Here is a 14,341-nt window from a genome sequence, read left to right on the forward strand (position 1 = left end):
AATATTTGTCTAGAGATTATATATTAAGGAACTGTATGCATTATGTAGGTGTTTTCAAAGATGGCGTCCAGATTGGAAGGCTTGCAAGTTTTGGCTTTTGCTGCTTTTGTTCTTGCAGTTTGCTTTGTTTCAGGTAATCTGCCTATATATTCAATTTAAAATCATATGTTAATATTCATAGAGCTGAGATATCCGATAGTAAGTGAAAGATGCAAATTGTTGGCATTTACAGGACCCCGTAGCGCTACCTTCTAGTTTTTTTGTACAAATATTGAGCGTGCATTATGTTGATAATAATGACAAGTTATTATAGCTCAGCAATCTATTAAGACCCACCATGCACTCTAAAAATATCGGGTAAAAAATATCCATGAGGGTAATTATGTGTCCAACCAACATTGGGCATTTCTTTTTGGCATTATTTTATCCAGTGTGATGAAGATTTTGCCCATTCTAAAATAATTGATTAAAATTAGTTGGACACATAATTACCCTCGTGCTGGTTAGAATTTTACCAAATATTTTTGCAGTGTGTGCTTTATATACACAATTTGTTATCAGACCCACTGGCGGATCCAGTGGAGGGGGGGGGGGCACAGCCGGCCCGTGGCCCCCCTTGAGATGCACAATTAAAATTTGTAATGTAAAAATGCCGTTAGAACATAAATGTGCCCCCCCCCCCTTTGGAAAATCCTTGATCCGCCCCTCATCACACCAAAAATGAATTTTGACAAATTATTTTTTTAATAAAATCATTATATAACATTTACACAATAAATTTCAACAGATTATAGTGATTACTCAGTTTTTGAACAGAAAGTGATCTAATGATTATTATTTCAAAGGGTACAGAATTCCAGAGTAGAAATGTAGATATCAAAACATCACTATGGCGATATGCATTTGTACTGGTCTTGTTCTGTTTGGTTCACCAAGTTCTGATATGTTGTGGAGAGAGAGAGAGAGAGACGATTCTGGTCGAGCTTTATCAAACAAAATTAATAGTCTAAAAACGATACTTCTAACAAAAGGTAAGCTATTACAATGTTTTATTGAATTCAATAGTTTTAATATAAGTGTGGAACGCGTGAGACGGCCTAAGTCTCGGACTGGTCGAAGTTCCCGGTCGAAGTTCCAACCATGGAATTTGCTTCTGACTATATGAGCCTTTAAGCTGCAGAGAAAAAAAAAATTGATAGGACTGACAGGATAGGATTAATATAGGATTGATGGGACTGACGATGGTTGTAAGTGTAACAGATCTAAGGTCTTTTTTTTTTTAAGTTTAGTTGAACTGCATATGCAGTGTCAAGCCAGTTTTCATGCTTTTCCTCCATGTTTCTCAGATATCACTGGAAACGTCCCAGATGGCGCAGTATATACCGATTTGCACAGAACCGCCCAACTTGCAGAAAGAATTGTTTTAAAATGCGAGTTTTATGGAATACCAATAGGAGTTTATTGGAAGAAAGGTGACGACCCAAGCGTCTCCCCAATTTTGATATCATGGGTGGAAGGAGAATCAAGTATTGGATCTTGTGTGCATGACAAGACGTGTGAGATGGATGAAACTTATTCTTTGATCATCAAAAACATCACCATAGCAGATCAAGGACGATACATCTGCAGGGTTTCAAACCACTTGGGCATTTTGATGCACAACTATTCAGATGTGGCAGTATTTGGTGAGATGAATACAAATATAGGCCTAATTCATTGATACTCGATATCTAATCAAACCACATTTTTGTTAACGAGGATGTTGTCATTTACACTTCCTAACTGAAACTGTTAAAGTTAAATTAAGATTGAAATGTCAAAGTAAAGTGCACTGGTGAAATGCAGATCATTTAATCTTTATATAGTTATTTAAAATGGACGTGTATCAATCATATATGATTATTTACGTCTCGGAATGGCATTTAACGTCACCCGAGACGTGAGCAGCGTTCGAACCTCTGCATCTATCTGTAACTTCCACAAAGTAGCTTGGATTACAGAAGCACGCAACACTCCCGGGTGTGGCGTTCAATTTAAGAGGAAGAGCTTTGGATATTAAAATCTATAGGCCTAATATTTACAAACATGATATTCATTGCTTATTATTTTTAACATAATAGTTGTGCGACTCAACAATGAAGAGTAATTAATGAAAATATTGTAATTCACTATGATTCAAATAAAATATAAATATGGACACGGGCGCATAATTGGTCATTAAACTGGTTTCAATTGGAATTAGTTTGCATGGTTTGGTAAATAAATTCTTAAAAATTGCTCCACCGATTCCAGTTCAAATAGCTGGAAATGATTAGATTTGTACTTCCAAGGTTACCAAACTGGTTCCAGTTAGCAGTTATCAATCGGAGATCCAACTGGTTTATGTATATTGGATATTGATCTTGGATAACGTCTAATTCCAATAATTTCTCTATTAATAACCCATTTGTGTATATTGCCTGTATCTAGCTACTCCAATGGAACCTTTCCCGGTCATCGAGCAGTGTGAGGACCAGCAAAGGCAGAATTGTACTATACAGGCCACCGACGCTACAAACATCACATGCACAGCTTTGAAATACTTCCCAAGTATGGATCTTTTCTTTTTACATGGCTCTCAAAAATGTGGGAGTAAGGCTAGTATGGAGTGGACAAACGCAGATGGAACAAATAGTAAAGCGATTTTCACTGAAGCCAGACCGAGTGAGATACCATACACATGTGTTGCATTCAATATTCCTGGATCTGAAGATCAAAGAACAGCAACATTTTCAGTGGTTAGGCCCACTTTGAATGATGTCACAAGTCCAACGCTGTCCATTACTTCCACCCCCGGGGCACCAAGTTTTGGAAAAAAAGAAATAATCATCGTAACGATTGGTAAGAATTGACATCAGAATTGAACATTGTTAAGTAGCTTTTTTTATTGAAAATATATTCATTCATACCCATAAACAGGGGCGGATCCAGGATTTTCCAAGGGGGGGGGGCACATTTTTCGGAGGATAATTTTGACAAGCCCCCCCCCCAAAAAAAAAAAAATGTTTTCAACCACAAATTAAGGGATTGTTTTATCATTGTTTAAAGATTATCTATACAATAGATATCAATATGTTAATTTTAACTCTAAATCTTATGAAGTTTGTAATGTTAAGTGTGGAGTACCACAGGGTTCTATCTTAGGCCCTTTGTTATTTTTAATTTATATGAATGATATCATCAATGCTTCACCCTTAATTACTTATGTTCTTTTTGCTGATGATACTAATGTATTTTTTTCACACAGTAACTTAGACACGCTTGTAGCAGTACTAAATAATGAATTAAATAAATTGTCCATGTGGTTTAAATCAAATAAACTCTCCTTAAACATTAACAAAACAAATTTCATGTACTTTAAACACATCAATTCTAATCATATATTCCGTGGCTCCATTAACATCGATAACATCCATCTTGCTGAAAAACAAGAAACCAAATTCTTAGGTGTATTAATTGACTCTAATTTAACTTGGAATAGCCACATTCGTTACATTAGCACACTTGTTGCCAGAGGTATTGGCATAATATTCAAACTGAAATATTGTCTTTCCCAAAGATCACTATTTATGCTGTACAATTCTTTTATTTTGTCACATATATCATATTGCAACATACTGTGGGGTAATTGCAACAAAACGAAAATAGACTCAATTCTACGCCTCCAAAAGAAAGCACTCCGCATTTGCTCCCACTCGCAATTTTTAGCACATACTGATCCTATTTTTCGGAACCTTAAAACATTAAAAATTCATGACATTCATACTTTCCAAACTGCCATTTTCATGTACAAGTTCTCAACTAAATCTATACCTACACCCTTTCAAGATATTTTTGTTTACAACAGCAACATTCATTCATATCCTACACGCCACTCATCCAACATCCACCTCACAAACCCGATAACAATATTAGCACACAAAACGATCAGACATCATGGCCCAGACATCTGGAATGATTTGCCCAATGATATTAAACTCACTGCATCTATCTTTTCTTTTAAAGCTTCATTAAAGAAATATATTTTATCGAAGTATTCTTAAATATCACACCTGCACATTCACCCACTTGCTGCACACACACGCACACTTCATTTCTTCTTTCTCGTTTTCTTCTTTCTCCTTTTCTGATGATTTGTGACGTAAGATTTTCTTCCAGACCTACACCTATAGAATATTTGGTGTCCATGTAGCCCCTGATCCCCCTTTGGCTGCTATTACTCAAGCATTTTTTTGCTTATATAGTTTGCCACTGCATTTGTTTTTCACTACTTTGTCTTATCTTTAAATTGTATTCATGTCTAAATTTTGTTATAACACTGCTATAAATTTGTCACTTTACAATGTATTTTCAACGATTATGTTTATGTATTGTAAATTTTATTATTGACTTTACAATAAATGCAGAAACTCCTGCAAAAAAAAAAAAAAAAAAGGGTATTTCGTACCCGAAAAATTTGACAAGCAAAAAAAAAAGGTCTTCAATTTCAAAAGAGGCATTTTTACAATACAAATTTTTTATTTTGCTTCTCAAAGGAGGGGGGGGGCACGTGCCCCCTGTGCCCCTTCCCCCTGGATCCGCGCCTGTCCATAAATCATGGTTTTATGTACACTATATATACCGTATTATGAATGAAACATGTCAGGGGAAGCAATAACGGTCTTTGTAAGCAAGATGGTCTTTATTGACATGTTTCTTAGATATTATATTAATTCATTTGATTTTCGAAACTATTCAAGGAAACCTAACTCTGGTCTTGTTATAGAAAACTGGTCTCTATAGGTGGTCAATAAAGAAAGTTTGAACCTACTCTATACTAATAAATAACGTCATTACAATTGCATTCTGCAAACTTAGCTTTGAACAGTTGTAGCCGTAGATTATAATGTTACGCTCCCTTTTGTATATTACTATTACAGTACCAGCAATAGCATGTGTCATAGCTGGGATTGTGTTACTGTGTGTTTTTCAACGGAGGAAGAGCAGAGGAGATGACAGTAAGTACCTGTTTGCTATGCTCTAATTCAGTATGATTTATATGAACATTTCATTTGGGATTGTTTATACAAGATAAGATAACGTAATAATGTTATCATTATTGTCAGTGATTCATAAACACTAAGATATTTTACTATAATTGCTTAAAAGCCCGAATTTTCATTTTTTTTTCAATTTGATACAACTACTAGTATGCACTTGTTCTTGCCTATTTTTCCCCACAGATTTCCAGGATCAAGAAATCATGCAAATGATCCCCCAATTGAAACTAGAAGGTAATAAATACTTTTGTCCAAAATGGGAAAGCCAGATAAGTAGTAACTTGGTCATGAGTTAAAATAATGAGGAAAAACGTATACTTTTGAACGGTAACCCGGAATATGCCAGATTATAGACTTCGCCTCAAGTTCGAAGACAGGTTTTGACAATTTTGTCCATTATGAGTTAAATAGTAAAATAATCAAATAATTACAGGGGCGGCACAGAGAAGGAGGCGACCCTCTATGGTTTTTAAAGTAGTGAACAAAAAGAAGGAACAAGAAGATACACAGGTAAATGGGGAAGATAGAGAAAGAAATAAGAAAATAGTCCATAAAAAAGAGGTCATACATGTGTAACTATATAATAACTCATATCTTCTGATAAATGATATGGCGTAACCTTTAGGACGTGGTGTAACCCTTTATTTAAACCGACCTGGCGTCTCCTTTCCTATCACGGCAGTCCAGCATATGGTCATACTTCCAACCAAAGGGTTATTTTTATCTCTTCCTTAATTAATCTTTATACAGTGGCGTAACAGGCGGGGGGCAGGGGGGGTTCACCGGGAAAATAAAAAAAACGGGGGGAAAGGGGGGGAAAGAAAGAAAGGGAAAAAATAGGAAAGGAAAAGGAAAGGGAAAAGAAAACTAAGAAAAAAACAAAAAAAGGGAAAACGGAAAGAAAACGGGAAAAGGAAGGAAAGAAGAACAATTCTCCCCGATATACAAATACATTAGCATGATTAGCGGATGATTAGTAAGACGGGGAAATAAATTAAAGATGTCAAAAAGGCAAACAAAAGCGGGAAATGAAGGTAGAATGGAATGAGCCAAAAGCTAAATTGGAAAATAAAGAAAAGGGACAACATAAAACTAACATGCTGCCGAGAATTGACGATAACGAGCGGGAAGAAAGATGGATGGTATAAAGCATAATGTCGCATGAAAGTCTATCATAAACTTGCTAAATCTCAAAAGCTACCGGGGGCTCTGTCCAAGACCCCGTGCAGTGGGGGCTCTTCATCTGTAACCTTTAACGGCCCCTGTTCCTGCATTAAACTTTGCGTTGAAGCTCTGGCGTACGGGGTGGGGGGTCCCACAGCCAAGGGGAAATAAAAGAAAATAAAGGAGGCAGCGAAATGAGATGAATGAAAAAAAATACACGACATGATGTTTGCTATGATGTAAAAATCTATCACATAATTAGAATTTCATTTCAAAAGGCAATTTTTCTTTCTGGCTTGCTTCGCTCGCTGGCGACTTTTTACAAATTTTTCCACATTTGCTATGGTGTGCCCCCTCAGAATATTTGGATGATTACGGTACACAACTGCATTGAATTTATGTGTTGTGTGAAAGCTATATAGATATACTAGCAATTTGATTAAAATTAGTGGCCATCTGTAAGGTTTAAAATGGCTTAAATATCAAGACGTTCCGGGGCTTTAAAATTGCTTTAATATCAAGAGGTTCCAAGCCTCCGCCCCGGACCCCACCAACATAGCACTGTTGTATGGATGAGTTTGGACCATGGCCCCCAAAAGTTCTACAAGCAAACAAAAAAAAAAGAGGAAAGAAAGAAAAGCAAAGGAAAAGTGTATTATATTTTTTCTGAATATCAAGTCAAAATCTATCTTCATGTTAGATTCTCATGAAAAGGTGATATCGGGACTTATATTAAGCTACTTCTTGCCACACACGCCCTGATGCGCACAATCATAACACATCCTATTCACCGTGGCGTACAAAAAAGAGAGAAGGGTGAAATATGTTATCTTTTTTTAACATGTCAAAGTCTATCACAAAATTGGATTTTTGTAATAAAATTTTCGCTCGCTCGCTTCGCTCGCTCTCATCTTTATTTTATTGCCCGATACACCATATCTTCCCCTCAAAATTTTTGCCTCATGACGCCATTGCCTGTTCCATGATATGACCGGGAAATTTTTGGCTCTTGCCCCCCCCCCCCCCCCCGGCCACCGATCCCTGTTACGCCCCCGTCTTTATAACATTGTGCCAACACATCTCCATTCTAGGAAAGCTTATATCTGAATATTAATATCTGTATATATTTATATTTGACAAGCCCAACCCAGTTAAACGGCCACAGGCTCACGCACACACATGCACCAACGCACCCTAACACACTGTTTGCATACGGAATACTGTGGATTGTTTCTTTTCAGGAAAACTTTCGTTCTATGAACTATGGATGCTGGTCTGTACCTTGTATGATAACAAATCCACCAATAAGTTGCTTTCTACATTTCGTGCACTAAAGATCAGTGATATCAAAGAGGGTTTTACCAGGCGAGAAGCTTATGAAGCACTGTGTAAATGGAGAATGGGAAATCAAAGAGGGAAAGGATCTGATATGTTGAAGGAAGCTTTAGGACTTGGAGGTGCCGAACGAGGAAGGGAAGTCATTAGTGGTAATTAGTCTCATGTATATCTTTTATTCAGTGGATATGACAGTGGCGGATCGGAGGAGGTAGGGGTTTAACCAACCCCACCTCGGGCTCCCTAAAAATGATTTTAATAAGGAGTATGGGACATGGCCATGGAAATTTTCCTTATGGGTGCTGCTTGTATTATTATCCATGTGGAAGCGCCGTGGTGTAGCGGTTCTGACTCTCGCCTTGTAATTAGAGGGTCGTGTGTTCGAATCCCACCATGGCCTAGCGTCCTTTGGCAAGGCGTCAATCCACAATTTGCCACTGTCACTCAGGTGTTAAATAGCTACCCGGTAGGATGCGAAAGCCTATGTAGTATGCCTAACAATTGAGTCTTGAAACTCTTGTTGGAATGCTCCCCAGGGAGTGGAGAAGGTGCATACATTGTATGCGGGTATGCAAGGATCCGATGACCGGGGTAATAATATATATGTAAAGCGCTTAGAGACGTCGCGTCGTTTCGATGTGTTAAGCGCTATATAAATGCGCATGGGCGGAAATCCCAGGAAGGACAGGGGGACGCGTCCCCCCTACCATTTTGGAAAGGGGGGACATAATATCAAATGTCCCCCCTACTATTTGTGGTCTTTTATTATGGAAAAATACACAATTCAAAATCGAAATTATACACATGTATCCTCTAATTTCGAAATATATATAAACAGATAGTTTTTGTTAAGTACTTGGATAGGAAAAGAAAAGGCATACCGGCCCGACTACTCTCGAACTCGCATCTAGCCCTTTATGCCAGCAAAAGAGTGATGACATTGATGACATCGATGGCCATTGCCAATTTCATAACTAAAAATGACGAAAAAAGAAAATCGCCCCTGGATACTTATCAGTAAATTTAGTGTATAGATGGTAGATGAGAATGTTCCATACCCCGTAAAACATACCTTTGTTAAACCAATTAATTTTCCCTTTATTACAAATTTACTTGGAATATACGAATATTTTCATTGTTCGCGTACTCAGTAAAAAGAATATTCTTCATGAGTTATGATTAATCCTTCGCAGTGAATTTTAACTATGTTTAATCCCCCAAAATTTGTTTTAAAATACTCTATTAACGAGACTTTTATATTCCATTTTTACACAAAATTCGTGCCGTGGGAGGGGTCATCATAGGTAGATCCAGGGGGCGAAGCGGCGGCCCGCCCCCTACTGGCGGCGCAAAATAGGAAGGTGAGGAGAAAATAAGAAGAAATATAGGGCGAGGAAGAAAATTAAATGATGGAAGGGGAGGGGAATAATTGGAAAAACGAAAACTTTCAGGTCATTGTGCAAAAATAAAAAAAATCGCTCGCTCTTTGCAAAAGTGGAGGTGCCGTGGCCGAGTGGTCTTAGGCGCCTGGCTATACATCACTGGCGTAAATCCGTGTTGATGGGTGGGGGGGATGACTGAAATATTTTGGCATTTTTTTGCAATCATGTTTTTAGATATGCAAGGAATTGTCATTGATATGTCCACAGTGGCGTACCGTGGGTCACGGCATGGGGGGGGGACCAGCAAAATTTTTGAATGACTGAGTGAGTGACCTAATAGAGACATTTTGAGGACAATGTCATTAAACGGATATGTATCTCACTCATCAAATAATGCGAGCGCGAAGCGCGAGCTGAATTTTTTTATATTCACACCTAAAAAGGGACATTATAATCAAATTTGTACCTGTCTCGCTTAACAATGCGAGCGCGAAGCGCGAGCTGAAAACTTAGATAATTCAGACCTGAAGTGGGGCATTCTAAGTTTTCTTTGTAGGAATTAACCGGGACCATACGTATTTCATTAACCAAATGATGCGAGCGCGAAGCGCGAGCTGAAAATTTTTGATATTCAGATCAGAAGAAGGGACATTTTAAGGACTGATTTTAGGAATTCATGAAGAGCAGACATATCTCACCAATCCATGAAAAATGCGAACGTAATCACGGACAGGAAATGTTTCATATATACGAAGACCTTAACATGGGGCAATCACTTTTGAGTCATGAAAAAAAAGCATATGTCACTACATAAAACAATGATAACTCAAGTGCTAAGAATTGGTTTATATTGACTTGAAAACGGGATGTTTTGGTACAACAGGATTATATATCTCGTTAAACAGACAATGCGAGCACCAGGAACAATTGAGACGTAGGCCCTGGGCAAATTATGTTTCATAAAGTTATGATAAAAATGTTTCTTATGTAATGTAACTTAACATAGGTATAATATAATATAACATTATAATGAATAATATTTTCTTCTTTCCCACTACGTTTCTCTTCCTTTCTTCCTCTTTTCTCCTTTTCCCCCTTTCCCCATTTTTTTTTTTTTTTGGTCAGCCGATGGGGGGATGTGCCCCCCATGTCCCCCGTAGTTACGCCACTGTATGTCCATATGGCAAATACCCCTCCAATATTATTATCTTTTTTACCCCATGATGGTTTAATGGTTTATTAGAGATTACATTAAAAAAATTTGACATTCCATCTTAATCCCTTCCCAAAGACCCCAACATTGATGAATTGGAAGTATTTCGTTTGGAAATGGTGAACTGGCTCTTTATTTGCATTTTATGATTCAATAATATTATTTTATTTGTTAAGCGGTATTTTTGGAAGAATTTTCACCAATAAAACAATTATCTCTTGTGATTTTTTTTTTATTTCTTTCGTAAAAAGTGGGGGGGATGTTTGTACAGGCCATCCCCCCCTCCTCGAAAAGTGGGGGGGATATATCCCCCCCATCCCCCCCGGGATTTACGCCAGTGCTATACATGGAAAGTCAGGGGTTCGATCCCCGGCCGCGGCACCTATGCCCTTGAGCAAGGCATTTAATCTACTATGCTCTTTTATCCTGCTTTCAAATATTAAAATGGAAATGCTATATGCATTATTTGTAACTAGGTGTGCACTTGTTCAAAAAATAATAATAATACACAGCCATCTCTTTATTTCAAAACGTGCTTAAATATTTTTCACTTTTTAAATCGAAATATATAAACTCTAATCATTTATTTAGGAAGATATCCATCTTTTTCATAATTTGTAGGTTTAAATCTTTAAAAAAAATTAGCTCGCGCTTTGTGCTCGCATTGTTTATTGAGATAAACTGCTTGTTCTTTATTTCAAAAGTGCTTGAAAGATCCAGTTTTCAGATCTGAATATAAATAAAATTCATTTCGCGCTTCGCGCTTGCATCAGTAATATGGTTGAGTCGGATACTATCCCGTTTATTGCTATAAGGTGAAAAGAAGATTACTTTTTTGGTCGGAAAATAAAAAAAATCAGGATACGCTTCGCGCTCACATCAATTAAAATTTAGTTGGATAGCTACCCTGTCCTTGAATTTAAAATATACTAATAATACCAATTTTTAGGCCGGAAATGACATATCTTCAGCACACACTTCACGCTCGAATCTAATATTGTTAGGTAAGATTCCTAGCCTGTTCATGATTTGAAAAAGTGTTACGATTGTCCAGTTTTTAGGTTGGAAAATAAAGAAACTTTCAGCTCGCGCTTCGCGCCCGCATTAATTGTTCAGATTCCTATCTGTTCTTATTTTTTTAAGTACTAAGAATGTCCAGTATTCAGGTTGGAAAAAAAAAAACTTTCACCTCTTGCTTTGCGCTCGCATTAATTGTTTAGGTTCCAATCCTGTTCATAATTTGCTTTTAAAGTACTAAGAATGTCTAGTATTTAGGTTGGAAAATCAAAAACTTTCAGCTTGCGCTTCGCGCTCGCATTAATTGATTAGATTCCTATACTTTTCATATTCTTTTTAAGGTGCTATGAATGTCCAGTTTTTCGCTTGGAAAATCAAAAACTTTCAGCTCGCGCTTCGCGCTCGCATTCATTGTTTAGATTAATATTCCGTTCATTATTAAGTGCTAAGAATGTCCAGTTTTTAGGTTGGAAATATATATTTAAAAAAAAAATTTAAATTCCTATCCTGTTCATATTCTTTTTCAAGTGCTATGAATGTCCAGTATTTAGGTTGGAAAATCAAAAAAATTTCAGCTCGGGCTCGGATCTATTATTTAGTTAAATTCCTATCCTGTTCATGATTTAAAAAAAGTGTTAGGAATGTCCAGTTTGAGGTTGGACAATCAAAAACTTTCAGCTCGCGCTTCGCGCTCACATTAATTGATTAGATTCCTATCCTGTTCATATTCTTTTTAAGGTGCTATGAATGTCCAGTTTTTAGGTTGGAAAATCAAAAACTTTCAGCTCGCGCTACGCGCTCCCATTCATTGTTAAGATTCCTATTCCATTAATTATTAAGTGCTAAGAATGTCCAGTTTTTAGGTTGGAAATTCAAAGACTTTCAGCTCGCATAAATTGTTAAGATTCCTATCCTGTTCATATTCTTTTTAAGGTGCTATGAATGTCCAGTTTTTAGGTTGGAAAATCAAAGATTTTCAGCTCGCGCTCGCAGCTATTATTTAGTTAAATTTCTATCTTGTTCATGATTTGAAAAAGCGTTACGAATGTCCAGTTTTTATGTTGGAAAATAAAAAACTTTCAGCTCGCGCTTCGCGCTCGCAATATTTATCGAGGCCTTTCGTCTTTAGTTAGGAATACCTCCCTTCTTCGAAAAATGGATATATATATATATAAACCAAAGAAGACTAAATAGAAACGCCGTAAGGAGACATAATCTTCCAAATTTTCGGTCATAGACCTTCTTCAGGGATATAAATCATCCTAGAAGGTCTACGACCGACAATTTGGAAGATTATATAAATCAAAGATTCTTTATATATATATATATATATATATATATATATGTATGTATGTGTGTATGATGGTGTGTGTGTGTGTGTTTGAGTTAGTAACTCTGTAGAACATAAAAACGGAAAACTCAATTGTGTCCCCCCTTCCTTAAAGGATAGATTTCCACCCATGTATTTTAAAATGCGGAATATTATTATTATTATTATTGGCAGCACCCCCTGGAATTCTAATACCGGTAGGTGTTTTTAAAAATACGAAACGTAACCAAAATGACATACATGTATATTTCTATTCGTTTGCTCGTCAGATTTTCTGGACCAAAATAACCTTCACTTCCTAGGGTGTACACTCCCTTATTCCTTGTCAAATTTATTGGGACCAAAATAAACTTTATTTTGTAGTGTGAACCCACCTTTTTTCTTGTGAAATTTACATCAGCACCCCCAATTAAAAAAATTGTTCCCAGTGCCCTGGTATGGGAGCAAACTCCAACACACCTAGCTTCCCTGTTACTGGTCTTAGACTAGTCCTATAGAGATCTTTCAATTGTCTTTCAGAGATCTTTTATGCAACAAGTGATCTTTCAGAATTCTTTCCATGGACTTTGCCTGGTCTTTTACTGATCTTTCAATGATCTCTCATGAGTCGTACGGTGATCTCCGCAAAAAAACTTGAGAGACTGCCGAAAGATCATTGAAAGACTATTAAGACCTTTGAAAGTTCATCGGAAGACCGCTGAAAGACTATTTTTCTGTAAGACCCTTGTAAGACTGTTTTGAATCGTTTCAAAAAGTTTTGGAGCCCATGAAGACAACGAAGACCACTGAAAGATTGTTCAGGACTCGTGTAAGACCTCAAAGGCCGTTGTAGGTTCATTGAGAGACCTCTGAAAGATCAACCAGAATCCATGGTCTTTCAAAGGTCTTTCAGCGGTCTTGTTCTCTATGGAATGGGGGTTTTACGAGAGTCGCGCAACTCCCTCTTAGCTGTAGGATGGTCACTTGATGGTCTTGCATAACATACCTTATTTTATCACGATCCTGCGTCACGGTGTCCAGTTGATTTGAAAAAAAAATATCCTAAATGTTGCGAAGAAAAATTGCCTGTTCGCCATGCTCCGAGATAAGCGTAATTCAGAAATGGAATACCAGAGTCCTTGCCTATTAATCGGCAGTATGCAACATGTTGTCATTCCCTGAAACTGATTTGGCAAAACTCTACTCAAGAATTGATGGATCTGGAAATATATACATGTTTTAGGTACGTGTGATGGCATGGAAAATTCAACGTATAGAATTGAATGCATAAATCTGAAGTATACGTAGTAAAAAGTTATACAGTTATTCTCCGGACACCATTCTTTAGAACATTTTGGTGATATTGGACCGTTTGTCCTATATCAATTTTAAAGTAGAACTGATTATATTCTATGGTAACCTCTGCAAAAATTAATAGAACACAAACCATCTAGGGCAAAAAATAAAGCTGTTTGAATTCTGCTGCTCGAATTAGTGAACTAGTGCAATATCAACTGTATGCTAGTGTTAACTACTCTTGTTTTGCTTAGGCATTATGAGGGATACATCGAAGAACGTTTCTCCACAAATTCTGGAGCACATCTTATGGCATGTAAAAGATCCCAAGAAGTTTGACCGCCTCATCCAGGTGCTGACTTTAGACCAATCGGAGGAGAGAAAGCCTATTAAATTCACCGGGAAGACTGGCCAGGATGTTCGCTTAGCATTGGGAGAGTTGATAAAATGGAGCAGCTGTGAGTTTGACGTAAATCCTCTTGTGCTGTTGAGTTTGGCAATGGAGGAAGCTGGATGCAAACCAGAAGACGCACTTTTACTCACAGGT

At 37.2% G+C, this 14,341-nt stretch overlaps 1 protein-coding gene across 1 annotated transcript in view; it reads left to right on the plus strand.

Annotated features, from left to right (window-relative positions):
- The first annotated feature begins 889 nt into the window (after nt 1-889).
- Nucleotides 890-14,341, plus strand: part of LOC135155802 (uncharacterized) — a 32,570-nt gene continuing 19,118 nt past the window's right edge. The window contains exons 1-5 of the mRNA XM_064106053.1: nt 890-1,031; nt 2,470-2,880; nt 4,959-5,036; nt 7,484-7,729; nt 14,049-14,339. Coding sequence (XP_063962123.1) covers nt 890-1,031; nt 2,470-2,880; nt 4,959-5,036; nt 7,484-7,729; nt 14,049-14,339 — 1,168 coding nt within the window. The remainder of the gene's footprint in view (nt 1,032-2,469; nt 2,881-4,958; nt 5,037-7,483; nt 7,730-14,048; nt 14,340-14,341) is intronic.

The sequence above is a fragment of the Lytechinus pictus genome, chromosome 10, assembly GCF_037042905.1.
Source record: "Lytechinus pictus isolate F3 Inbred chromosome 10, Lp3.0, whole genome shotgun sequence".
Classification (NCBI taxonomy): Eukaryota; Metazoa; Echinodermata; class Echinoidea; order Temnopleuroida; family Toxopneustidae; genus Lytechinus; species Lytechinus pictus.